The sequence below is a fragment of the Malurus melanocephalus genome, unplaced genomic scaffold (genome assembly GCF_030028575.1).
Source record: "Malurus melanocephalus ecotype Western Australia unplaced genomic scaffold, MMel_1.1 scaffold_8, whole genome shotgun sequence".
In the NCBI taxonomy this organism is placed as follows: domain Eukaryota; kingdom Metazoa; phylum Chordata; class Aves; order Passeriformes; family Maluridae; genus Malurus; species Malurus melanocephalus.
Window position 1 is genome coordinate 1,661,793 of NW_026623240.1, and position 27,730 is coordinate 1,689,522.

A 27,730-nucleotide genomic window follows, 5' to 3' on the forward strand; every position below is an offset into this window, starting at 1 on the left:
CCTCACCCCGATCCCGCCCCTCACGCCAGGCCCCGCCCCTGCAGGCCCCGCCCAGCGTACTTCAGCCCGGTGGCCGCCAGGGGGCGCTTTCCCGCTGCGGCTCCGTGCCGTGAGGGAGCGGGAGGCGGGGCGCGCTCCGCTCCGCTCCGCTCYGCTCCGTGCCTCTCCCGCCCCGCCGCCCATTGTCCCCGCGCCGCCCTTCGCTCCGGTGTCGGTGCTGAGTCACGGCCGGCTCGGCGCTGCCCGGGGCTGCAGGTGTCGCGAAGAGCCAGCCGGCCACCGCCGCAGCAGCGCCATGGGGACGGAGGGCGCCCGCGTCCTGCTGGAGCGCGCCGGCAGGCTCACGCTGCAGACCGGCAACCTGCTCAACTGGGGCTGCCTGCGCAAGAAGTGCCCGGCCACCCCCGGCGAGGAGGTGAGAGGCGGGCCGGGGCTTCGCTTCGGGGCGCCTCGGCGGAGGCTGGCCCTGGGGCGAGGGGGCCCGGGTCGGGCCGCGGGCGGAGCGGCGGCTGAGGGAGCGCCGTGTGCCGCTGCCCGGGCGGTCCTAGCGGGGTCCGGAGCGGCACTCGTTGTTCCGGCAGGGCACGGCGCTGCCCAGTGCCCGTCCTGGCGGGGGAGGGCTTTGGCTCCCGAACCATCCGCTGGCCGGTGCCCTTGGGAGGCGCGAGACGGGAATGGCAAAACAGGGTTTTGCTTGTTTGTTTTCGTCTGTTGGTTGTGCTCGGCCCTGTTGGGAGGCCCARCCCTCCGTGCCCCCGGAAGCGCTTTGCCCCAGGCAGGAGCCAGGCCGTACTTCTGATCTTGGAAATGAAGGATTAAAAACTTACGAATTTAGGTGCTATATCCGTAATGGCAAAGGAGATCCTTTATACTATTTTAGTATAGTATRTATAATATGAATAAATATAAGCTTATATTACAGATGATGAAAATTCTCTTTTCTAACCTAAAGTTAATTTAATTTATAAATAGTAATAGGTCTTGGGAAAAGTAGTCGTTGTCTTCTTTGACGTGTAGAGCTGTCATTATTTGTTAAGTTCMAAAGAGCTTTTTAATCACCACTTTAAAAATATACCTTCAGTGCTATGTATCACCTCTTAGAACAATTCTCATAAAATGTCTGGAGATCCTGTGGCCATGAACTTCAGAACGACCGTATTTGCTGTTTCAGCATGACACAATAATTTCAGAATGGTCACCTAATGATTAGAAAAGCTATGGGTTTGGCTGATTATTGCTATATAGTGRCACTGGTGATAACCTGGAAGTTGGYTGGTTGCATATTAATCATGCACAAATGGAACAAAGGTGTCCAGGAGGATGATGTAACAAGAAGGAAGAATTCATCATACTCTTGTTTACGTGTCATGTGGTCTTAACGTTTTTATTTGGACTGGTTGCTTATTAAACATTCTGTGGTCTGTGGTGTGAAATAGGGCTGGATTCTGTAACAAAGACATGGCTATATCATGATGGGCACCCTYGTGTGAGTAGTTTCTGGAGCGTTCCTAAATAAAGAGTGGCCAATATGCATAACAAATAGTTAAAGTATTGAAATTCATTTGTTTGCAGAGAAATCTGCTGACTTTCCAGAGCTGCTCAACTTCCAAAAGGAAAAAAAWTGGTATTAATTTTCAGAAATAAATTCGCTTTTAACTCTTATTATTTGATGTAGTCAGTGGCAGAATGTAAGCTAAAATTTTGCAATCTGTAAACCCCAATGTTAGGGGATACAGCTGTGTTTGRAAAAGCTGATCAAAGCAGTGGAATACACTGTAGTTTCCACATGGCCTGAGGGCATGGGAGTGGTGTGCTTCGGAGTCAGAGGCCTGTATATAGTAACTGCAGTAGAAATATGACCTGTGAGGGTTGCAAAGCAGCAACATCTAAAAATTTAGTACTGTCTCACTTGCCCTCAGAAAGAAAAAGATAATAATATAAATTGTATCAAAATAGGAACAAGAGTTATTTTATTAAAGGGGTTTTGTGCTTAGCTATTTACTGGGGGAGTCAATTCTTGCCTTTTGGGTCAGAGGGGTTTTTAWGCTATTTCAAATAATGCAAAGAATGTATCATATTTGTGTTCACACAGTATTATTCCTGTATTGTGTCTGTGATATCGAGCAGGGATGTTGACTTTGTGCATGGTAGTAGAGCTCTCTGAGTTAGGTGTCATAGGAAATGGCTGTTTAATGGTACACAAAGTAGGTATGCACACAGTTATAAAATACTCTGTTGAAAGTGAAGTAAAACAGCAGCTTGTGGAAGTGCTCTTACCTGTGGCACATGGCTATCAGACARCACCTGTACTTAACTCCTAAGATGGATCATAGGGAAGCTACAGCATGGTACAGCTCCAGCACTAGTACWGTATAAAATTAATTAGCTGATTTAATAGTTATGTCTTACTATGTTCAAGAAAATCCATGAATCTTAGTTGAGAACATTTTGCATCTGTGGATGAAGGAAAAATGCAAGTATGGGGTGAAATCTGTAGGTTTTCCCGACAGTAAGGAAGGACTTAAAAGCATTAGTGATTTGGTATAGTGGAGTACCTAGGCAGTAAATGGGAGGGGTTGGATGCATCTTGAAAAGAGAAGTTATTAATACGATGAGTGTTWAGTGATTGATTGTAAAGTCTTGTTTCTACAATGTCGCAGCACTTGTGCTGTTATCTGACTACTTTGTAACTTAAGAATCTGCACAAAAAAAAMCACCCAAACCTAAAATCCCCCAAACCACCTCATGTTCCTAGTTCTTGCTTGCTTAGCACTTTTCTTTTCTTTAAAGATGGTGTTAGTGTGAGAAACAAGTGAAGTACAGTACTTTTGCTAAAACTCTGTGAAAGAGAGAAAAGTATGTAGTACACTAGTCTGAGCAGGTTTCAGAGAGAAGCGATAAAGGAACAATCTTCTGTGGAATGGTGTCATTAGTTCACCTTTGCAATCCGTCCTACACATTCAGACTACATGAATACAGCCTACACTTCTGTACAGTTGTATCCGTGTGTACCCATGCTTCAATGTGAACAAATGTTTTGTAGGTGCGRGACTGCATCCAGAAAACACTGATTGAATGGAGCTCAAAGATTGGCCAAGACCAAAATCAGGTGGGAGAGATGTTATGCATGTTACCCATGTGACACATGAAACCAGAGAAATAGGTAGTCTGTTACACTTCTAAAACTTACAGTGATCTATTCAGTTGCTGTAAAAGTATTTGCATCTATAGATACCTTGAATTAATACTTCTTAACTCCCCTTCTTTTCCTTAATATTTAGTAAATTTGAAGAGGTCAAGAAATATTAATGTGAAGAGAGATGGCAGATAAGACAATTCTTAGCAAAATAAAAGCCATAGTCTGTAAGATTTTAATTATGGGGGCAAGTTAAAAAATAAATTCTGTGTTAGATGTTTGCTAGCATGCTTATTAAAACTGGAGAATTATCTGAACTATGGAGATCACAGGCAGCTGAAGACTGTCCCATTTGGAAGGGAGCTCTGAAGCATCTGTTATCRCAGAAATATTTCTGAAGATGCAGAAGTCACAACTTTTCCTTTATGAGTTAAAGACTTCCACATAAGTCTTAAAGCCACAGACATGAACATCTGACATGAAGTTTATGGTGTATTTGCTTGTTTCTCTTTCACCTTTGCTTCTGAAATTCAACAAAACAGTARTAGGTCCCCACTAAATTTATTTCATGAAATATTAGCAGGTTTCAGGAAAAATAAAAGGTACCCAAAAACAACARCAAGAAGAAACCTAAAATGCTTTCCTGATTGTTTCTTTGGGTTYTTATTACCAGTTCTTGGGTAATGGGAGTATGTTGCTCCATTCCAAACTGAAGTGCATAAGGCAGATATTGTTGAATGATTTGTTGAAGAACTAATGGTTGCTCAARAAGCCAACAAAAACAAACACTTGTCCCTGTCCAATATACAGATCTATTTAAAGTAAATTATTTAGTGTAAGCTGGGTTTTACTTCAAGAACACATTATCAGTGTAATTCCAAATTCTTTCATGAATTATAATGACATCCAATAACTTTTAAAAAAAGTTAAGTTTTGTTTAAAATGCTGACAGTATGGAGTAACTCAAAGGCTCACTTGAGAATCTTTTGGTAGGGCAGCAGAAATTAGCAAAGCATTTTCATTTGGGGCAGTGTTATATGTGCCTGTAATACAAAATCTGATGTAGGTAAAGATTTCATGAAGTCAGCTTGCAACAGCTGACATGAAATGTCAGCCTAATCCTAAATGAGGTCAGAGAGTAAAATCATTACTGTCTTAAATCAGTATTTTAYAGCACTTTCACTGTAGGTTTTTAATAAGCTTCACTGAAATGACAAAATACTTTTATGCAAAGATATTCCCCTCCAACACTCCAACCTCACAATTCTGATGGGGTTCTTTTCAGCTGATCACATTTTCCTTTTTTAAAACAAGGAACAAGGTSCTTTGAATTGGCAGCCTTTTCACATCTTGTTCCAATAATTCTTATCAATAATTTGTATTTTCTGTATTRGGGTCATACAGAGCCTTTCAAATATCTTTATTTTTCTGACCTCCTCTCAGTGATCGAGAATCCTTGGGTTATGTTCTTTCTGTCTCTGCATTTTTGTACTATTTTTGTTTCTAACTTCTGTAAGGCACTCCTTTTTTTTTCTTAAATTACTTAAAACATTCTTCAGGAGCTTACTGTCTCCTCTTGGTGAGTTGCTCCTAAGTCTCATGTACTTACTGCAGGAAACACTGGAGGTTCTGGAATGTACTGTAGCTCAAGCTTTAGAAAAAATAAACCCTGAAGAAAGGGATGAGTTGAAAGTATCAGGTAAGAACATAATCAAAAATTCAGTGGCATGGAAAGGTTTCATATACAGTCGTAAATAGGATATTCATATATGTGGGGTTTTTTGTGTTTTGTAATTGCAGAATCAAATTACACCAGTGCACACTGTTGTTCTTAGACGTTGGCTAAGAAAGTCTTGAATTAATATTTCAGATTTTAAAGCAGCTCAGCATTTTTCTAGTTTAACTTACATCAGCTCAAGATATTTTAAATGCACTTTGTGAGTCTTTGACGTTTTTTGAAGCAAAATATTACAGATAATACTGGAATTAAGAAATAGCATTGGAAGCACATTTATTTGCATAATTTTTCCAGGTTGAATATGATGAACTTGAAGGAGGCAGTCCAAACTAACACTAGTTCATTTTGAGTCTCAGTAAGTTGTGAAGAAGTCTGTTTGTACTATTATATTTGGGGTTTTTATACAGGTTGTTATGGTTATTGCTTCATGTCTTGATGCTTTAMAGCTTATTACATCACCCAGCTGGGTGATATCTTGTTCTGAGACTGCACAGCAACATTGAAATTTAAGAGAACAGTGTCTTTATTGGGGAGTCACCTTTCAAAAAGTTGGGTTTTTTTCCAATTTTTAAGCAATTGGTATATATTCTAAAAATCTTTTACCCTAATCTCATTAATAGTGTGTATAGCAAAAGTAAAGGGCTATATATTAGTAATACCTGGCTTGTTTAGTTATTGATTCCAGTTTCTTTGAAAACAGCAAAACTTTTCATCGTTGGATCAAACTCTTCATCGATCAGAGATGCAGTTGACCTGGGTAAGTGTGRAACTCAAGTTAGGATTTCTTTTTTACTCTAGAATTTAGATGGGATAAGTTCTAATTTTATTTCGAAGAGATGTATTTAGTCACTGTCACAAGTATATTCTGTTTTCCTATTAAGAGAGATTTAGGTAATCAAGTCTACTTGCACATTAGTTCAGTCAGTAAACTTATTAAATGGATCACTGTGACTTGGATCCACAAACTCAAATCTGATTCCTTGCTCCAAGCTGAAGCAAGTTTTTATTCTATCACACAAAACTTGTTAAAAAGTAAATAGCACATGATGTTTTAATAGCAGTGRTACAGCACTTCTTGTCAATTCTTATTTGTTGCATTTAACGTGATGAACTTTGCTACTAAATGTGCTGTCTTTCAGAGATTATTTAGGAAAMAAAGTAATGCTGCCAGTAGCTGATGAAATAGTTAAGTTTTTCTGAAAATACCATACAATGTCTTTATATAAAGTTGTGTTGGCTTAATGTAAYAGTAATTGTGAGCAGCACTGAACTTTACCACTTTATAAGATTGTTGAACTTAAGGGGTAACCAAAGAAGAAAGGGTCAGATAYCAATATTTTCTATTGCTAAATAGCCTATATTCTATAGGCTAAATAGCCTATATTAGCTAATATTATTGTAAATATCTTACAATAATAGATTTATTTTAAGTTTTGCATTCTTTATGAAACAGACATTAATAGAGTCCTCCTCTTAATAAARTAATTAATTTAGCTAGCTAGTTCTATTCCATTTGCTGTGCTGAAGAGGCCTCATGACTTGCATTTTTCCTGCAGCTCAGTGATACTCCAAGASTTCCATTTTTCTCTGGCAAATTAAATTTCTGTAATTGATATGCCATTAATCTAACTCCTCACACATATCAAGTAGTTTTCCTAACCCATGTCTCRTASTTGAGTTATAGTTTGGTGTGAAAGTTACAAATTTKAAAAAAAATTGAGAGTGAAGGAATAGAAAATTGTTTGTCATTGCTGTCTTCAGAGAAAATTACAGTTTTAACATTAAAAAGGAGGAACAAGCTTCATGCTCTTGTTYGTTTTCTGATGATTTTGGTTTTTGCTGTTTCCTTTCTGTTTCATGACCTACAACTGAGTTTTTGGTCTTTGGCTGTACACTTGATTCTTTGCTAAAAAGGTTTTGTTATTATTCTTGAGTGCAGATACACTCATAGATTCAAACAGTGAATGAGAATCTAGCAGAGTGAAGCAGGAGCTGTGGTYTTTGCTAAATTTGAAGAGTCATGCTGCTTATGTTTGTATCTGACAAAAGATTTTTCAATGTCTTCTTTTTCCTCAGCATGTTCTGCCCTCGGAGTTGCTCAGTTAGACTCAGTCATTATTGCCCCACCTCCTGTTGAAGATGGAATTAACCTGTCCTTGGAATATTTGCAACCTTATTGGAAAGAACTTGAAAATCTAGTTCAAAACAAAAAGATTGTTGCCATAGGTACTTCTGATCTAGATAAAACATTGTTAGAGCAGCTGTATCTGTGGGCACAGGTGAGAACAAACTTCCTACTCATGGTATTTYATAGGACAGAGTAACTGCTTGCTTTGTTGGCTGACACATTGTTATAAACTTCTGTTATAAATGGTTTTATATACAAAATATTCATTAGCCCTGTTATTTTCAATGTTTGTGRATGGTCATAATGTTGTTCAAGGTGGGGGAGGCTCAAATATGATGCCTGTTGCTTGTTCAGTGTTCTTATGTACTGACCAGCGACAGCTGGAAACCACAGGTCTGTGGTAGCAGGTTATTTGAAATACTGAAGATTTGAATTTTGAATTCTTTTATACGTATAGAGGAATATAAATAGTACTCTTAAACCTTCAGATTTATTCCAGTGAGTCTGAAAATGTAGCTGTTTTCCCTTTAAGCTGTGTTACGAAGAGAGGGATTTCCCCTTGGAAAAATGGTTTGTAAGCTTAAATGTAAAGAGGAAGACAGGCTCTGAATGAAGTGGCACAATACTTTGTTGTCCACTGTGACTAATTCATAGCACYATAAAATGGGTTAAAAGATCATTTAGTTCATGGGCAGGGAGATTTTCCACAAGACCACATTGCTCAAAGCCCCATCCAAGCTGGCTTTGAAAACTTCGGGGTGGAAGCCATCCAGCATTTTTCTGAGCAACTTGTTCCAGTGCTCAGCACCCTCACAGTGAAGTATTTCTTCCTAATACCTAATCTAAACCTACCTTGTCAGTTTAAAGCAATTCCCCCTTGTCTTATCACCACATGCCCATGCAAAAAATCCCTCTCCAGATCTTTTGTAGCCCCTTTAAGGTACTGGAAGGGACTCTAAGGTCTCTCTGGAGCCTTCTTTTCTCCAGGCTGAACAACCCCAACTCTCTCAGTCTGTTCACATAGGAGAGGTGCTCCAGTCATTTGATCATCTTTGTGACCTTCCTCTGGACTTGCTACACCAGTCCATGTCCTTCTCATGTTGGGACCCTCAGAGCTGAGTGCAGTACTCAAATTGCCTCTTGACTTTTGAACATCTGTATGGTAGAGGACTGTACTAGAGTGTGCCCATGCTCACGTAAGCTTTGAATATTCCTTTAGGACATTGCTTTTGTGGTATGTAAATATACTGTATTTGTATAAGAGGTCCTGCTGGGAGTCCTGATTTGTGGTCCTCAGTGTTTTATGTACATTGAGAGAGCACTTGCAGGGTTTAATGACCACCTACATGGTGATCATGAATGCAGTTTGTGATAAGAGAAAAAGTCGGTGGAAGAACATCCTTTTTAACTTGATCTGATTCAAGCACTTGTGTGAAGGCACGGAAGATTGCAAATTAATATATCCTTAACAAAATTTATTTGTATTTTTTTTTATTTGAAGTCTTTCAAACTAACATCTGTATAATGCTTTTACTAGAAGGGGGTGAAAAAGCTGCTGCTGTTTAGAGTGCACAGGAGACTGGAAGCCAGAGTACAGTAGGTTAGCACTCATCTTGCTGTGGCAGCACCTGAAGTAAGATCCTACTCTTGGGCTATGTGCTGCCGGGAATTGCAGATGTTGGAGCTGCCTACATTAATTATTCATGYAGAATTAATTAGCCTTACTCAGGCTTCAAAACAATGGTCAAAGGCAAATTGTTCAAAGCAAAATTTCTGTTKTAATAGAAGGCATGGGGGAAATAACTAATATAAGTACATTAGTATTTTTTCTTACAAAAGTATTTTGTTAATTTCAGGTGAAACCAAGTAGTAATCAGGTGAACCTTGCTTCCTGTTGTGTGATGCCACCTGATCTCACAGCATTTGCAAAAGAATGTGACATACAGCTGTTAACTCACAATGACCCAAAAGGTAAGACTTTGCCAGTTAACAGAAGATTTCTAAGTGCGTTTATTCAAAACAAAATTAGGAATAATCTTTCCCAGAACTTCAAAGTTTGTTACATTTGAAGCCTGAACCAAGGATTCTGGAAGTCTCTCCTTTATAAAATATTTCTGTTAAGTTGTTGYTCTCACTTCCTTTCCCCTGTTTCTTGAAACAATCTTGCAGCCTTGAATAATTTCTTGAAATACTTCTAATCAGAGAAATTAAAGTAAATAGAAGAACAACTTACTATGAAATTTGTACTATGTGTATTTCCTCAAAATATCAGATGAAATGTTTTGCTGAAGGTCAGTAAATGACAAATGAAAGTGTACTTGCCCAGAACTTATGAAATAAGTTTACATATAAATATTGACAGTGAGTTGATTTTTGAGTAGCTTGGTAATATTAAACCTGTAAAATTACTGGGCTTTGAGTGGATTCTTTCAAAGTCTTGACTTCTTAAAATAACATTATTACAAAAAGAGTTTAGATTCTTCACTTTTTTATGCAGTAATTCATTTCCTAATGATTGAAGAAATTRGAGACTTTTCCTTTGAGCTAAGTTACCAGCTCCCTAGAATATTCTGGGATATGATAATTCTGTCAAACATCATCTAATCTTCTTCACTCTTACAAACATCCTAAGTGTCTTGTTGGAGTAATACAAAGTCTTAAACAAAATTTACATTTTTGGTTATGACTAATTATTCATTATGATACTTTTCCTTCCTTCTACTTTCTTTCCACTTGACCCCAAAGAAAAAAAGTATATGAAGCATTACTTATAAAGTATATAATTCATAGTGCCACTGTTAGAACAAATAAATTTCATCAGTGCTTGAGCAGGATTTATCACTGCTCCAGCAACATGCAAGATGAATTTCCATTCAAACTGACCATTTCCATGTCCTGTCAAGTTCAAATGCAACTTGCAATTTAATAAATGGTCTCCATTGAAAGTCGTGAAATGAAGGAGAGAAGAGGATTTGGTAGAAAGCAGCACAAGTGATGATTCCTTTATGTGTTGTTTGCTCAGCCTAACTTTTCTGTAATGGTTACTCAGCTGAAGAGTATCAAGACAATTTTTTTGAATACTCGTCACCAAAGACATTCTCTCAGCTAATGTTCCAGAGGAAACTAAGAGTATTTGTACTTGCTTTCTTTTCCTGCTTTGTGGCATTTTAAGTGAATTTTTCTTAACTACAAGCTTTCTAGGCTTATAGTTATTATGAGCCCAGTTATGGGAGATACTGTAAATGCYGAGCTTCTGTTGACTGCAGAGCTAACTATGAATGCTCACTGCTTCACTGATTTTACTCACCTTCAGTTTGTCTAGCTAGCTTCTCAAATTTCATTTTCTCCCACTAATGGCTCTACTGATCAACTCCATTTGATATTCCAGAGTCTCAGTTAATTAGTTTTGTGGGAAATACTCAATATTGCAAAAAACTGTCCTGGAGATTTATTTTGTAATATTCAGCTGCTTTTACCCTCCATGCATTCTGGAAGAGTGGATCTGAGGGGTATGTGGTACCACTTAAGATCTTTGACTGTAGGGAAAGACTTCTCTTAGTAAGTGTTGCTTTTTGCAGCTGTTTACCTGACATTATTTTAAGCACAAATATCCCTTTTTAACTTCAGAATTACTTTGTGAAGCAAGTTTCCAAGAAGTTCTCCAGGAAAGCATCCAGAACGTGAAAGCAAACGAGTGGATTCCTTTATGGCTTCTGCGGTATTCAGTCATTGTTAAAAGCAGAGGAATTATCAAGTCCAAAGGCTATATTGTACAAGCTAAAAGAAATGCATCTTAAAATACTTCTTTTTTTTGTAATCACTTTAAATTTCTTTGAGATGGGGGAACATTGCATTTTTCATAGAAAGACTTTTACAGCATTTATAACAAACTACCAGAAGTTGTAATTTTTCAATGTGATGTCAGCAGGAGTGTCTGTAGTGTTCTAACACTATTTTTCTTTCTTAACCTATTGATGAGATCATTTAAAATATGAAATGTTTGGGGGCTTTTTTATTGAAGTTATCTATAGAGTTACAAATATTTTTCCTTTTATGACCAGTTCACTGTAAAAATTAGCATTATATTTTAGCTGCCATTAGGTAGTACAGAGAAACTTATATTTTTTGTTTTTTAAAAAAACCAAAATTCTCTTAAATAATACTTCCCTGGTAGGTATACATTTCAAGCATTCAAGGACTACCATTTATAAAAAATTGTCATCTTTTATGATAAAATACCCCCAAAAAATTAAGCTGGTATCTCATTACTTGATATGTATATATCGGCAAGTCAGCTGTTTAATTTGTGGGGATGGGAAAATCAGTTTATTTTTAATAGAGTGGAAAAGACCCCTATGATTGAAAAGAAAATGCATCTTCCAAATTACTTTCYGATTGTTACTTGAATTCCTTCTGGCTTCTTTGTGCCTCAATATGCTTTGTTTAGTGTTCGCACAAGTGTGATGGCATTTATACTGTTTGAAATAGAAAATGTATTAACAGTGAATGTTTAAAATAAGTTTGAAAACAAGTGATGAAAAAATCTATTAATCAAAAACTGAATTGTGCCTGTCTCCTTCTCAGCTGTGGCTTGTTTTTTGATACTTGTGAACTACGCAATCAATTGGCCAAGTAGAATAGACAGTAAATAGTGATGCTGTTTACTAAAATTAATWACTTCTTTTGCAATTGCCTGGGAAACCTGTTGCTTGAGTGCCACTCAGGAATGATGAAGCAAGGCTTAGCTTGAAGTTAGATGTCTTTCTCATTGGCAGAGCTTAGCACACTGGGTTTTTAATCCCAGAGAGATTGCTGCAGCTAAGGCAAGGCTTTTGGTTTAATATAGTCTTTCTATCAAAAAGGCCTTTTCCTTTCCTTGGCCATTAAATCAGAATAGATAGCTAAAGTTCAAATTGTAGTTTAGCAGGAACTTTGATACCAAGTGTCTAAAATAATAAATTTCATTTCCATTTCAGACAGAGGCATGGCCTCATACTGGTGATAGTCATTAACTTCATTGTACATATTTTGATATTTGGACTGTAAGGGAATGTATTTTCACCAACATCTTTCAAATTCTTCATATAGGCAGCAAGTGGAATTTGAGTGCCTGTWGGTAGTGTTTAGAGTGTCAGCTTCCTATAAACCATTCCACTAAGTTTAATGATGAAGGTTTTTCAAGGTACCTTAGTCCTCAAATATCTTATTTATAGTGGCAAATAGCAGGAAATTTTCTTGGCTTCTTCAGTGCTTTTGATAAATGAGAGAAATGAAGAATTGGAACTAGTAATGCATCAATAAAAGTTTGAATTCTTTTCTCTTAATTAAAATGTAATGGTTTCTTTTTAATGTTGGGCCAGTGTGTATCAGAGTTCAAAATTGTGCAAGTTTAAACTGCCTTACCAGCTCTGTGTTGTGTGCTGATGATTAACCACTACCTGTACTCTCTSTTACATTTGGCTGAATGCCCTATCTAATTAGTCTTGTGTGTGTGCTCAGTTTTTTTATATTGAAATGCTAGAAGATACTATGCTAAACCAATGTAAAGGCTGCTCTGATGGGATGATGATACATTTGTTTTCTGTAAACTGTTAATAGTTTGCTTGCTGTAGAAAAGTACCTTTTARGACACGGTATTTCTAGAATCACCAATAGTTTAACACTAACAAGTTCTCACATTACCTTATTCGTTTGGTTTGCATCAAGGTGGGAGAGACGGGATTTCCTTCCATGAGAAACCTGAGAGTTTAACTAAAATTTGAAATTCCCTTAGGCCTTTCAGTACAGTATTTTACAATGTCACACGCTTTACACGTTTCAAAGGGCCTGCACCCCGCTAGCCCATCACGTCTCGACASCCGTCGGGCCGGGCAGAGCAGAGTAGGCGGGGCTGGGCCGGGCAGAGCAGGCGGAGCCGCCCCGGCCACCGCCCCGGAACCGCCTTCGCGCCGGAARGGCGGGCGGCAGGAAGGAAGAAGGGCAGGGAGGAAGGGCTGGGTGAGGTGGGGCGGCGGTATGGTGAGCACCAGGCGGGCCGCGGCGGCCCGGCGCCGGGAGCAGGGAGCCCGGGCAGGCGGCGGCAGCCCCGGCCATGCTGTTGCCGATCCCGATCCCACCGCTGCGGCGGAGGTGAGCGGAGCCGGGAGCGGGGCGGGCAGCGGGCGCGGGGCCGGCGCGGTCGCATGACACGCGGCTGCGGATCGGMGGTGGGCGGGCGGTGCGGCCTCCGCGTGGATCGCGGGGTCGGTGCGCGGCCGCGGAGCCCGGAGGGGCGGCCCTGGCGGTTCCTGTGCGCCCGCCCGCCGTGCCCGTGCCACAGCCGGGCCCGCGGGAGGGGAGCAGCCGCCGGAGGTCGTTAGGCCGTTTAGTGTTGCAGGTTAAAGGTGGCCTTTTTCCCCATTGTATTACAGCTGTTTTAGCATTTCTTTGTCACTTAATACTTAGCAGATCATACCTAGTTTTGTGATTGCTGAAAGGCCAGTTTGTTCGTAAAGCTAAAATTGCTTTTGGACACCATTTTGGGGCACATTTAGTGTTTTTAATAGAGCACGTCTTTGAATATTTCTAAACATTTCTTCTGGACTTGCTTCCCCTAATAACTTGACAAAACATTTTAGAATTAAGTGATATTTGTTTGTATTTCGTGAAGGACATGTGTGTTTCTTCTCTTRCCTTGCCCAAAAAACAGTAGAGTGATTAGCAAGGGATGGTTTGTTAAGACTTCTCTGTAGAGAAGGGCTACACAGAGACATGTAATATGTTGTCAGTTTAAGCAGATTTGCTTGAAAAGATTCTTGGTGATTTTTATAACATTTTTAAAATGTAGTTATTTTGCCTGTCAATACCATACTTTTTTTTGCTCCTTTTCTAGGTGGGGTCTGCTGAAGTTACTACTCCTGTGACTAGGAGGATGACTASAAGAGCTAAATCAGGTCGTAAGCCAGAGGTGATTCAGGAATGTCAGTTTGAAGAGCTGGGACATGCAGAAATGAAGTCAGATGTCAGTGATAGCTCAAAGATGGAGATTACTAGGAACGAGAATACAACTGTTCACTCAGCACAATCAGGTGCTGAACCACAAGTTGATGGGGATGTGTCAGAAACAGAATCAAACTGCTCTTCTGTGTCTGGTCTCCAGACACCKTTGTTTGTAAGAATAACACGAAGGCGACAAATTGTAATTCCTTATCAACCGGATTCTGCTGACAAAAAAAGACGCGACAATACAGCTTTTGTAAATAAGTTAAGTAGGATTCTGGATGAAGATGATGTCTCTGAAGCTGAATCTTGTTCCTCTGCTGTTTCTGGTGTCCAGATGCCTAATGTTACTCCAAGTACAAGGAGCAGGCAAAGCAAAAAGAAATTGCAGCCAAATACAGTTTGGGAAACCCATAGTGAAGATACTTCTGATACAGAATCATGTTCTCTAGGTTCTCATGTGAAACCGTCTGTCAATACCAAACGAATTACTAGGAGCATGCAAATGAAATCACAAGCAGAAAAGACTAAGCGGACTCAGGAAAAAAATAGATCTGTTTTAGAAGACGAGAGTTTAATTGAGGACCCCATTAATTCTGAGCCCAAAACAATTTGTGATTCTAGACCTGCTGCAGAACTTGTCTCTGACACAGAAGATGCGTCCACTCTCATTAAGGCTAATAAAGAACCCAGTTCATCTAACAGCAAATCTGCTAATGCAGGCCAGAGTGAAGACACAAAAGAAGAGATTTTAAATTATGTGACAGCCAGTCTTACAAAAATGAAAGAAAGTGATGCTAAATCACCTGCGAAAAAACCAATAAAAATGACTCAGTCTGTTGAGACAGACCATTCAGAAGCGATATGTAGACAAATACAAGATCATAGTAAAATACTAATGAGGGAGGGGAAACTAGAGCATGTGGCTGTTTCTTTGACTGACTGCATGAGTCCCAAACAATTTCTAGAATCCCAAGGACAGGTAACACCAAATGAAAATAAAAAAATTCCAGAATGTGAAAGAGCAGATATTGAGGCAGATGCACAGCAGTCTTCTATGTGTGCTGATAAATTAAGGAACAGTAAGAAAGCTAGTACAGTGAGCAGCCCATCAAAGGGCATGKCTGTTGCACAGACGACTGAAAGCATTGGTAAAAGCAGGAGGCTTGAAATTGGTGCAGACAGTGGTGAAGACCAAACAAAAGAACATGAGGTATCCCATAGCAGTGAAAGATCAAACAGTGGTAATGATTCTGTTGCACTGTTTCTGAGCAGTAGTGAAAGTGATGAATCTGAAAATAGCCGTGCAGTGGACATAGATACAGTTGATGAGAATCTGTGTTATAAAAAGTCAGATGGGAGAACTCCTTCCCTCAAAAAATCTTTCAAAAATGGTTCACTGCATGTTGAGGGTCTTTTTGTAATTGATACTGAGCCTGGCATGAGTTCCAGCCAAAATTATTATCTGGATGACGTAGAACAAGACAGTGATGCTGAAAGTAAGCAYGAAGGAGGCGAAAAAGATAAAGACTCGGATTTGGAAGAGGCTGAAGAGGAATTAATAGATGAAGATGAACGAGATGAAGATGATGATCTGTTGAAAAATAAGGTTGACATGTAAGTATCTCTCTGGGAATAGCTAAACAATCTGCATTTCATTTAAGCMTATGCACATTAGAATATGCACATTAAGTGCAGAATAAATAAGGGAGTAGTCTCATTACATACTCATGTTGCTGCAGAAAACAGTGTTGCACATATTACAAAGTAAGAATATGGTCCATAAATTGAGGGTTTGGGAACTTTTTCAGTCTTGTATATAGTAGGAACAGAACTCTGAAATCTTTTTGGCATGTGGAAGCCTTGTATATGTTCGGCTTAAAAAATAATGTAAGTCTAGGTTTAACTGGTTAGGCTGACTGAATGGGTTATTCAGATCACAGTTTTGTTCTGGTTTTCTTTTTTTTTTTCTAGTTGTAATGTAGATAACAGAAGGTCTAGTAAATTSTACACATATTACCTGATTGGTAATGTGCATATAATTGCATATAATAACAGTTGCATATARTTGTATGTGTCAGTTCTTGCTGTGCTGTGGATGGTGAAACTTCAGGTGAAACCTAGCATGGAATCAGAATTATTTAGGTGGTAGTTTTTGAATTCTTGTAGAGCAGCTGCTGCTAAAATCCATTCATATACTTCATATGTTTAAAGCATAATACTCATGTAGGTTGGATAAGTAAGGCTTCAACTAGTGAAAACCCTCAGGCAGGCCAAAAGTCTTAGCTAAGAAAACTTAGCCAGGCATTCAGTGTGAAGGCATTATACAAGATCAGTTAGAGTTTGATAGAAAGTTGTCAAAGGGTTTGTATTAATAAGTATTAGATATTACCATCTTTCTCCATTGTAATTTATAGCTTTTAAACATTCTTGTCATCAAAACCAGACATTTTACGTTGTGGATACATTCCTTTGGCTGCCTGAAAGAAGGAATGAAACAAATATACGAACTTCGAAATATTTCATAGAACCATCACAACTCTGAGCTATTGATCATGACCCTCTGGATGCAGCCATCCAACCACTTATCCAAGTTCAATAAGATTGTTCCTTGTATGGTTATACAGACATTATAGGACTTAAACATTCCAACAATGAATTCTAGTTACTTCTCATTAAGAGTTACAGTAGTTTTACTAGCAATGTGTTTTGGTTTTTTCTCTTTAGCTAGCAAGCTTTTCAGTGTATAGTAGGATGCTGGTCATGAGTYCTGGGAAGATTAAGCACATTTAAGAACTCAGTTGTACAGAAGATAATAATATCTAAGATAAGAGTGCAGCATTAGAGTGAATATGAAAGAATAGTGGATGTGATTCCACAGGTGTTTTTTAATAATAAAGTCTTACTCTSTATAATGGCATGAATCCTCTCCCACCTGTCATTTCAAAGTTACATACTCTGGTAAAAAGACTTAAAGTCATTGCAGAACTGAACCTAATTGGGAAGAATAGTATTTTTTTTTCTGTTCATCATCCTCAGAGGACAGTAGAAGGTTTAGCTGCGTGCATGGTACAATGTTCTAATAATTAACTATTTCTCCTTTAGTTTACRTCTTTCCAGTAGCATAGACCCTGGTTTGAATATCAAAAAGCTTGGAGGTTTATATATCAGTTTTGATGCAAAAAATCAGAAGCCTACTTCAACTGTAATTAAACAACTGAAGGAGAAGAAGAAGAAGGACCAGGTAATGCATTTTAAATTATTCAGTTATTTGTGAGTACAGTAACACAAAATATGTTAATCTAAGAAGGTTGGTTTGTTTGATTTTAAATAAGTAAAAGAATTAGCCGTTTTATGGTTCATTGAGAACTTCCATTCTTTTTGCCAAAGTGTGGATTTACTTTTGGTTTTAATGGTGAAAGTTTAAATATTCCTGACTTTTCAGAAACTGAAAAATAGAGCAAATTCCAGCATTACCTTGTAAAATAAACCAAAGTTGATGATAACTGGAGTTTTGCCTAATGATGCACAAGCTTAAGGTCTGCTGACCATATATTTAGTCCAATATGGAATTAGCAGTTTTATTTCAAAAGCATCCTTTGAGATAAAGGGAATGTGTTCTTTTTGTTGGGACTGTTTTCTTGGGCTCATCCATGATAGCTCTCTTTCCTCTGGAGAATTTGCTGCCTCAGTTCCTCCAGAGCGAGCCAGCTGCTTTCTGTTGTTGTCCAGTGTTCTATTTTCAAGATCCCTGCCGTTTGTATATTACATTATAAGGCTTGCTTAGAGTCTGCATGATTCCTTCAGTAGGTTTTGTAAATRCAGTTTAATAAGTAAAATTTGTGTCAGTGAGGTGACTCTCTAAATGTTAAAAAAATTCTTACAGCTCTTGCAGAAGAGTGTAATTACTCCAGACTTTGAAAAAAAGGAATGTGTCCCACCCTACAGGGAATCGCTTCATCAGCTAAAGAAACAGCGAAGGGTAAGTGAAGAGCTGCTAATGCCTCAAATAACGAAACAAGCTGTGGTAGAAAGGTGCATGCTGGGACTGTATGCATATCCAGGCCTCACTGAAAATGGAGTGATGAACTGCARTTTTGTGCTTTTTCCAGCTGTCCTGTGAAAAGCCATTCTTTCAGTCACCAGCACAGTGAGTGATAATATGCTCAGATGGTACAAATCTGTCATTGATGTAGTGCTGATGACCTTTATAATAGTGGTCATAAAATACCTGTTTTAAAGGTACATATTTACATTCTGAATGCTTCATCCAACTTCTGTAGGGAAGAGTTCTGTCCTGTCCAGTTGCTGAATGCAGATTCATTGTTCCTGCTATTGCATCCTAGGCAGAGCGAGAGAAAACAACAGGTGATGGCTGGTTTGGTATGAAAGCCCCAGAAATCACAAGTGAACTGAAAAATGATCTTAAAGTTTTGAAGATGAGAGCTTCATTGGACCCTAAACATTTCTATAAGAAGAATGATAGAGATGGYCTGCCCAAGTACTTCCAGGTAAGGAAGCAGCGGAAGTGGCATTATACTGCTGAAATTTTGAACAGCTGTTTAAGAATACCTAATAATGCCTATTTTTTTTTCAATGTTGATTTATTTTCATATCTTAATTTTTAAAGTATTCTGATTACTTGGCTGGAGTTTACCACTGTTKAACTCTGTATTACATATGTATTTATGTTTTCATTTCTGTTTTTTAGGTTGGAACTGTAGTTGATTCTCCCATAGACTTTTACCATAGTCGAATCCCTAAGAAACAGAGGAAGAGAACAATTGTGGAAGAGCTGCTTGCAGATTCAGAGTTCCGAAGGTATTTAAAAGTAGTTTTGTATTCTAATATCCCATGTAAAAGAGGAGTATTTTTAATTCAGTAGCCTTTTTTTGTTTTATTCAGCTTGTATGGTGGGTTTTATACTTGAAAGAAAAAAATTTAAATTTTTACTGCTTCCATAGCATTGCCATTTAGAAGGTCTAAGGAACAGGGGATAATAAGACTGAGATAATGTATATTTCATCTTCATAAAAGGGTTTTATYTAACTCGGATCATCACTATTGGCAGCCACTCTTAAAGAGTGATTATTTTTTGTTGGCATAATTGATAGAAAAGAGCAGCCTGTGAACGTTGATACTTTCATTTTATAAATTTGTCAGTCTGCCACCTGTCATGGGAATCAAAATTGTGCTAGAAGATTTAGTTGAAGATCGTAATTGGATTAATGTCTGCATAACTGACAGTTTTTGGAGTAGATCCTTCAGTTGGTCCATTTTGATATTGGTTATCACATGATGTTAATCTGCACTTTTCACATAATGACATGTTTTCTTTGAAGTAGTTCATTATTTCAGATTATATAGTTAATTTTATCATTTTTTTTATTTAACTATATAATGTTGGGAAGGCAAGTTAGTAGAGCTATTTCTTAAGCAGTTTTATGGTTTGACGTGGTTTATAAGGTCTTTATTAAAAGGTAGTTTTAAAAATTAATGTATTTAAAATTTGATTAGTTAATTTATATTGTGGCTAATTAAGGGCTTTAGTACTCAGCATTAGTGCAGATATTTGTCAGATTTCAGTGTTGTATTTAAAAGTCTCAGCACTGTTCCTTGTGCAGTGTCTGTCGTACCCATCGGGGCAAGTACGTAAGAACCTGTRTAAGAGGAGCAAGCAATGCACATTCAGCCAGTGTACCCTGCTCATTATTTAGTATTCATCTTATCTCAGTTTTCAAACTGGACTAGAGTGAGGTTCATTATCTTGTGTGTGGTGAATAGGCAGTATAAAAGTSGGTGTAATTTCTTCATAGTATTGTTGAACTTGCTGAGTCTTCCCCTTATGAGCAGTTGCAGTGTTCAGCAAACTGTCTACAATAAATACTTTGGGAAACTGTCCTTTCCATTATTTGTATCTTTTTCAAGTGTGAACTAAAATTCTTCAGTTTGAGAAAATCCTTATAAAAGGAATATTAAATAAAATGTTTGCTTTAATCAGTCAATCAATCAATATTTTCATTCAAAATTGATATGATTCCGAGTAAATACACAGAATCTATCAGCTAAGGTCCAAGGGATTTAGTGATTGCATATGCAGTGAAGACACCCCCCTCAAATTAATGACAAAATTCAATAGAATTTACTTTCAAAACAAATTTACCTGCATTTATCATTGATCCAACTGTTGATTTCCTTAATTTTGGCTGAAGTCTATAAAATCAGAGAATCTGATTCAGAAGGTATGAGAAAACTCAGTTCAGCAAATTATGCACATAGAGTACTGTCCATGTTATTTCTCCCTGAACTTTGGTTTGCCATGCTTAAAAGAAAATTRTCTATTTTGTTCAGATATAATAAAAAGAAGTATCAGGAGATCATGAGTGAAAAAGCAGCTTTTGCAGCAGGGAAGAGGAATCGGAAGAAGAAGAAATTTCACAATTAAGAATTGAAGAAAAATACCAAGCTGGAACAACTTACTTGTTATAAAACTTTCTTACAGAATGCTTTGGTTGTGGTGTTTTGTTTGTGTTTTTTTAAGATTGCAGGTCATGTGCAAATTGAGGTTTAGGGAAATTCTTGAAATTCTTGCCATGAGAATTTGGTAGGAAGCTTTAGCAAATTATAGGGTATCTAAATTTAAATTAATTTAGAGTTAAAAATTACTTCTAGTTTAATTAATATTCATGTAAAAAGATAATTATATGAAAGCATATTGTTAAATCTGAATACAAAATTGAGCTTCACAAGAAGCTTAATTGAGGTCTTCTAAGGCTTCAGACTTAACATCAATTAATTAGTAAATTAATTTTAAAGTTATATGTGTAATTCACCTTGGCACACATTGTGTGCCAGAATATATTTTTCCATAYCTTGTCAGAGGTGCTGCTGGCCGACACGGTAATACAAAGTATTGAAAAATGGTTGGTTGTGAAGGACTTACTTCAACACTGACCATAATAGTATAATGTCTTGGAATTCAGTGCCTACACATATACTTTTATATTTATGTGTGTATATTTTACAATRCAGAATATATATTATTTAGAAGATACAAATTACATATTATTTAATAAATAATGTAAGTAATATTTACATGTAAAATTTTAACAGTCATATGTTGGTTTTATTAATTTTTACCATTTGTTTATTGTCTAATGATGTTTTTGAAAATAACTTAACATTGGCATTCATTATCTAGGGTGTAGTGTGCAGATTGTGTCTGGTAGCTAACCTGGAATCATTCTGAAGATGARCAAATAGAGTGAGTCTGGAAGGCCTCTGCTACCATTATAGAGCCGGAGATGTCACCGGCTCAGTTCCCCTTTAGTGACAGTTCATAACCTTTTGTGATTGCCAGAACTCCTGTGATGGTTGGTTTTTAATGATCTGATAATTTTATTGCTGTTACAATTAGTGTAAATTAGTTACTGTCCTGAGGTAGCAGAAAAGATGGATAATAGAAGAAATAAAAGTGACACTGCATTGTCTTAGGTGAATTGGCTGATAAGGATGTAGAAGTCATTATCAGAGTGGTGTTGATTGTTTCCTTACCACAAGAACACTGAATTTTMAAGGTTGCAGATCTTAAGCAAAAAGCACTTAACTATATTCTTGACTAATGTTTAACCATCGAGTTTTCTRCTGAGAAGTAGTTGTTTTTTTAAGRGTTAGTTATTTGTGCTGAAATGAGCATCATGGTATATATTGACCACCAACTGAAGCTTGAAAAAATTTTTCTTCGGTTCCTTTGGTGTTTTCTTTTATCATTTCAAAGTTGGCCATAATGTTTTCCTACCAGAAACAGACAGGAATCTTGAGTCCTTAAAAAGCCTTCACTACCTGGAGATGAATGGTGTCAAAGTAAAGTGAATTAATTGGGAACTATCAAACAAGTACAAGTAGAAGCACCTGTCCCCAGGTCTCATTTAATATGCGCAGCTATTCCAGTGCACTACATGCATGCTAATATCTCAATTCCCCGTAAATGATAAAAGCCAATAAAAACAACTATGGTGCCTTGGTCTGTAGCTGAGACATGGAAGCACAAAAATATTAATACTGAACTGAGAAGAAAACAAGACACCACAGTAGTTGTCATTCTGTTGCATTGTGGACTATTCAAGTGTGGAAAAGCAGTGACTCTGAAAGACTTAAAACAAGCAACAACGCAGCAAGCAACAACTCTGTGCCTGTTGCTCAGACTGCTCAGTAGCTACAGAAGTWACTTCACGTGCAGCATAGCTAATAAGGGATTTGGTTTGTGTTCTGTATCCTTTCCCTTCCYTTGATTCTTTTAATCCCTTCTGTTTTGTCCCACACTGCCCAGCGAGTGCCCTGGACAGTGTTCACAGGGCTGCAGGGTGGTACTTGCAGGTTGTGTTGGCTGGCTTTGTCCAGTCACCTTTGTCTGAGATTGTGCTTCAGCCTCTCTTAGATGAGGTACTGGACAGAGCACCTTTCCTTAACCACCAGTTTTCATAAAAGCACAGACAGATGGACTTTGAAATTGCCATAAAGTTTAAGGTGCTGGAGAGAGGAAAACCCAAATGTGCTATGGATTGCCTAGGCTTACTCTGAAAACACATAAAAACTTCGGTGGAGCTTTGCCTATCAATTGCAAACAGTATTTTCCTTTAGTGGCTGTCAGAAATACTAGTGTTAATCTGTAATTCTGCCTTTACTGAGTTAAACCATTACTAACCAGAAATCTCCCTGAGATTAAAGGGCAATAAGCAGTGTGTTGATTTTTGTACAAATGCACCTATTGTTTGGGATGTCATTGGAATATTTTATACAGCCAGCATTAATTCATTYGTCCAGTTTTTTTATGCTCTCCTTGGTTTTACCAATATTTATTTTTCTTTTTTGCCTTGGGGCAGATACTATGCAATGGCTRCATAGCCCAAGTAGTTTACAGTCCATCTCCTTCCTCAGTGTTAAAACCAAAGACTGACGATAGGGACCAGGGTGACGGTGACTGGGGTGTTGCTCGTGTGGTGTTACTAGTAGCAATGRGTTATGAACAGAACTTAGGAACTTCTTGGGTTCTTTCCATCATGCTCTTACTGTACATACTTGCTCTTTTTTCCTTCTTYGGCAGTCTGTAACCTCTCTGCAATCGGTTTAGTTTCCTTAAAACTGAAGGTGTCTTCTTATCATTGCTGTTTTCCATATGATAAAACTTCGATCTAACTTTTCGGAAGTCCTGCCTTTATCACAGGAGTCTGTCTGGCTTAGTGTTGTTGAGACTTGGAATCCTGCCATAGCACAAGTTGGAAGGGACTTGAGAGCTTGTCCCACCTGGTCTTCTGCTCAAAATAAAGTCAGACCAGGTTGCTCAGGTCTTTCCACAGTCAGGTCTTGAAAATTTTCAAGAATGGAGACTGCTCATCTTCAGAGCACCAGTGCTTGACTTCATGCAAAAAAAAATTCTTCATATCCAGTCAGATAGAAGGATTATTATTGATTGGTGGATTGCCTCTTGCCCTTCTCAACACTTTTTTTTTTTTTTAAATTACTCCATAAATTTGTAACAAGCAGCATCTGTCCAATTTATAGTATTTGCTATAGTCCTTATCTTTTTTTGTCCTAATTTTCTTATGTACCTGTGCTTTTCCATTTGAATTCACATTAGAATCTGTTATACTGCTGGTCTCAGTAGAGCTATCTATCCCTCTGCTTCCAGGAAATGCCCAGCTCCTTGAACCAGCAAGTTTTTTTTCTTTTGGACTTAATTCTGCATTTTTAGAGTTTTGATCATGTAAATATTACTTGCAACATGAAAATATGTATATGTAGAAGCCTCTGTCTTCAATTTTTTTTTCCTTAGGAACTAAGCACCATTTATGAAGCTTGAAATACAAAAAGTAGGAAGGGAAACAGTATTTGGACTGAAGTACATTAGAAGTGACTGAATACGGAGACCCTGTCGTCTGATTTAGTTGCTTTTATGGGGTAAATACAGAGAGATTTTGGTTTTGCTATTTGCARATTGTGAGGATTTAGATGTTTTTCTGGAGGGCTATCTATTTTATAGGTGGATATGGCCTTTTTGTGTGAGTTACTGTGCTGCAAAACAGTGATGGTTGAGGTGCCGGATGGTGTGTTTCTGATTCAAATTTTCTTTTGTTGCTTTTAAATAAGCATTTTTACAGTTGGGAAGTTACAACTGCAGAATTAAAAATAATTTCTAAAAAGAAAAACCCCACAAATTTAATAATTCAGGGATAATGAACCAGATTAGTTTATTCCAATCTGAGCAAAATCAAGGTGGTTTGTTTATTGCTGCTACTGTTTTATTTTACCACCTAATTTGATTGCTGTAATTAAAATRGCTCCTTTATCTGTAGGTATGTATAAGTCAGAGAACGTATTCTGGTGTTTTGTTGGCTGCATTTTGTGGGCTTGTTTTGTTGCTTGAAACTAATCAGAAATTTATCACGGTGACCCACTGTAACTGAACTGCCTGCAGGAAAGAGACAGTCTTGGGTTTTCAAGTAAAATTACTTCGCGCAGACTGTCCTGGAAGCGAGCGGCCCCACAGGGCTGATTGTCGGTTCCGATCGCTCGGGCCCGGGAGGAGAAGGAGCAGAGCCCATCTCCCGCTGCCCGAGAGCGGCAGGGCCGGGAGGAGAAGGAGCAGAGCCCATCTCCCGCTGCCTGAGGGCGGCAGGGCCGGGAGGAGAAGGAGCAGAGCCCATCTCCCGCTGCCCGAGGGCGGCGGGGCCGGGAGGAGAAGGAGCAGAGAGCCCATCTCCCGCTGCCCGAGGGTGGCGGGGCCGGGAGGAGAAGGAGCAGAGCCCATCTCCCGCTGCCCGAGGGCGGCAGTGCCGGGAGGAGAAGGATGGCAGAGCCCATCTCCCGCTGCCTGAGGGCGGCAGGGCCGGGAGGAGAAGGATGGCAGGACCCTTCTGCTCCCTTCTCGCTGGCGGTGAGCACGCTTCGTGTGGCCGGGCCCAGCGGAGACGGCAGGGTCGGTCGATGGCGGCTGGTGCCGCTGTCGCCAYCCGCTTCCAGCCTTCCCGTCAGCCAGGCACGGCGGGAGGCGGCCCCGGAGAGCCTCGCTGACGGGAGAAGCGCCAGACCGGCGGACCGGATACCTGCGGCGGTGAGGTAAGGCACGGGAGAGCACGGGAAAAACATTCCCACCCAAAAGGYGTAGGGGGCGGAGGAAATTTAAAAAAAAATTGATAAACAAAAGAGAAGACACGACTCCGCCGGGACTCGAACCCGGAACCTTTGAATCCCTTCAACCCTCTAGAAGTCCAATGCGCTATCCATTGCGCCACGGAGCCACCTGTTGGAATCTTCGCACACCGCCAATAGAGCCTGCGCGTGCCCTCATTCCTTAGTCCTCGTTGTTTCGGCTTTTTCCCCTTTCTCTTTTTCAATGTTATTTTTCTTAACCGGCATGAAATGCGCTCCGTCGTACACGCTGCTGCATAAACGAGTCTCGCTGCAGCCCCTACGTGCCGCCTGAGCGCTGCCCACGGCCCGGGTGGGGCCCATGGCTTCCTGTGCAGTGCTCGCCGCAGGGCTGCGTCCTGATTCCTCACGGAAGACCGTCTGTAAATTAATCGGCGATCAGTACAAAATGTTTGTTCATCCTAAYCTGGTGTTTTCAGCATTAATCCCTATGTTTGAGTGAATATCATTGTAATCCGCAATTGTCTTGTATAGAGGAAGTCTTCCTCAAAACGTCCGTAAATTCTCAGTAGCACTGCCCTCCCCGTTGGATTCAGRAAAAGATTTTTCCATAAAAGCTGCAATTACAGTCTCAAGCAAGTCAGTGGTACTATTTCTTTTTTTAATAATGAGTGGGCATATTCGAAACCCCGAGAGACAAGGGTATGAGGTTATTCTTTCTTTAACCTTCGTCACCAGGATATTTTACGTGTAGCCCGGGGCCTTTTGCTCGGTGAGGGGGAGCGGGACTGCCGGCACCGGCTCCGTGGCGGGCTCCGCGCAGTGCGGCCTGTGCAGTAAAATGGCTTTGTGAAAATCTCGTGTTGGCTTCATCATAATTTAAAAATACAGGTATCCATAAGAGTGGAGAAAAAAAATGTAAAGAAGCACACCCTAAAATCTGAGGAACCAGGAAGCTAATCAAACCGATGTAAAATAAATTAACTAGGATACACAATCCCTGAGGCATTGCATCCAGGGCTGAGATACCGAGGATAATGAATAACTGAGGTGACTCAATTTTCTGGCAGTGTGTCCTGTGGTTCCCAGAAAGCCAGCTAGTGCCCCTGTGCCAGCAGTAAGTCAGAGCTCTTGAGCTGGCTGATGAGTGAATAGCTTCTGCAATGCTGCCCAGAAGAGGGGGTTGCTGGATAGGTTCAGTTAGTTACAGCTAGTACCATATTGGAGGTACAACCCCCTAAGCTACCATACTATTGTTGAGCTGGAACACTTGTAAACAACTGAACARTTACTAAGTTGTACGAGATTCAGAGCAGGTCTGATCGGATTTGCAAACTCTGGGTCCATGTGGTCTTGCCACAACTGTCCTGTTATAGACAGAACTCTTCATAGCGCTCCTGGTAAAGAAATGCAAAATCTGGTAAGTTTGACTCCTCAAAGCCTTGTACTGTACAAAAGAAACAGAAAACTTGTTTTTAAGTACTGGGCTGATCTTCAGAATAATAAGCTTAAATTTATGTTTGTGCAATTCAAATAAACCACTTGTAAGTAACTAAGAATCACTGTAAACATCTGGTAGTTTGTGGAAACCCCTGGCACTTTTATTGTGGGGTGCAGTGAGTGTTGGAGCCTCACCAGTGTGATCTGGTAGCGTGGCACCTTTGGACAGCACAGCACTGAGTGCCTGCAGATGGTGAAGAATCAGAGTTTGCTGTCACAAGACTGGTTCTGAAACTGTAAGCATGAAGAATTGTGACACACATGATTGTTACTTCCTTTCACGTTTTCGTTTTGATCAGTTGGTTTATAAAGGTAGATAGAGGCTGGTTCCATTCATGCAGGAGGACTGACTAGGGAAAGGTTTGGAGTTTTTCCAGAAATGTTTCGAATTATTCAAGTAATTTTTGCTTTTCTATTCCGTAAATATAGTCCCAATGCAAAGTCCACCTTTGCGTTTGGACAGCAGATGGAGCTACAGCATGAGAAACAGGGCAGCTCACGGGTCATGAACTTGCAAAATGTGTTCATCGGCAAAAACGACGGATCTGATTTACCTTTGCTGGTGCCTGGACTCGGATCAGTCCTTTGGACTTCTTCTAGGACTGTCTGAAGTCCAYTTCTGTTGCAAGCTGGCTTTCATTTTGGCTCCTCTTCCATTTTATGTTCTTTTTTAAGGAACAGAAATTTCTTGGAATAGAGTTGTGCTGGTTTTAGCTACTGACAGAGAAATTTTGCTGAGCTCAGTGAGGTGCCATTTTGCTAATTTTTAATAGGAGGAGAAACTGAAGTAGCAATACCTTGAACAAGACAGGAATTGTATCAATGGCAGGCCAAAAATATTATCATCATATAGCAGTGTTTTGTTGATTTAAAAACATCTAGGTGTTATTTATTAAATTGAAGTGATCTTCGAGAGACATTTTACCACTTGAGTTTCAACATTAACTTCTGTTAATGTACTACAGTGCTGTGTACTGTATATCCAATTACTTTCGGTAAGAGTTGAGCTTAAAAACTTATTCAAATGGCAATTTCCAAATTTGCAGGGCTTTCCCAGATGTTTGTTGGCAGCACCCTCATCTTTCTCTAAGAACAAGTGTAA

General features: G+C 39.2%; 2 protein-coding genes and 1 non-coding gene across 3 annotated transcripts; 2 read left to right on the forward strand and 1 right to left on the reverse strand.

Moving 5' to 3' along the window:
- The first annotated feature begins 112 nt into the window (after positions 1-112).
- On the forward strand, positions 113-12,317 carry GCLM (glutamate-cysteine ligase modifier subunit). Its single transcript, XM_057373704.1, has 7 exons — positions 113-415; positions 3,044-3,109; positions 4,751-4,835; positions 5,575-5,631; positions 6,951-7,153; positions 8,859-8,973; positions 10,630-12,317. The coding sequence occupies exons 1-7, from the start codon at positions 296-298 to the stop codon at positions 10,797-10,799; spliced, it is 816 nt and encodes a 271-aa protein (XP_057229687.1). The 5' UTR covers positions 113-295; the 3' UTR covers positions 10,800-12,317.
- Positions 12,318-12,728: 411 nt separating this feature from the next.
- On the forward strand, positions 12,729-23,706 carry DNTTIP2 (deoxynucleotidyltransferase terminal interacting protein 2). The gene is made up of 7 exons (XM_057373645.1): positions 12,729-13,131; positions 13,874-15,597; positions 17,086-17,224; positions 17,867-17,962; positions 18,327-18,491; positions 18,692-18,801; positions 20,332-23,706. The coding sequence occupies exons 1-7, from the start codon at positions 12,799-12,801 to the stop codon at positions 20,423-20,425; spliced, it is 2,661 nt and encodes an 886-aa protein (XP_057229628.1). The 5' UTR covers positions 12,729-12,798; the 3' UTR covers positions 20,426-23,706.
- Positions 23,707-25,191: 1,485 nt separating this feature from the next.
- TRNAR-UCU (transfer RNA arginine (anticodon UCU)) lies at positions 25,192-25,277 on the reverse strand. Its single transcript is given in 2 exon segments — positions 25,192-25,227; positions 25,241-25,277. It is a non-coding gene; the product is annotated as a tRNA-Arg (tRNA).
- Positions 25,278-27,730: the final 2,453 nt, after the last annotated feature.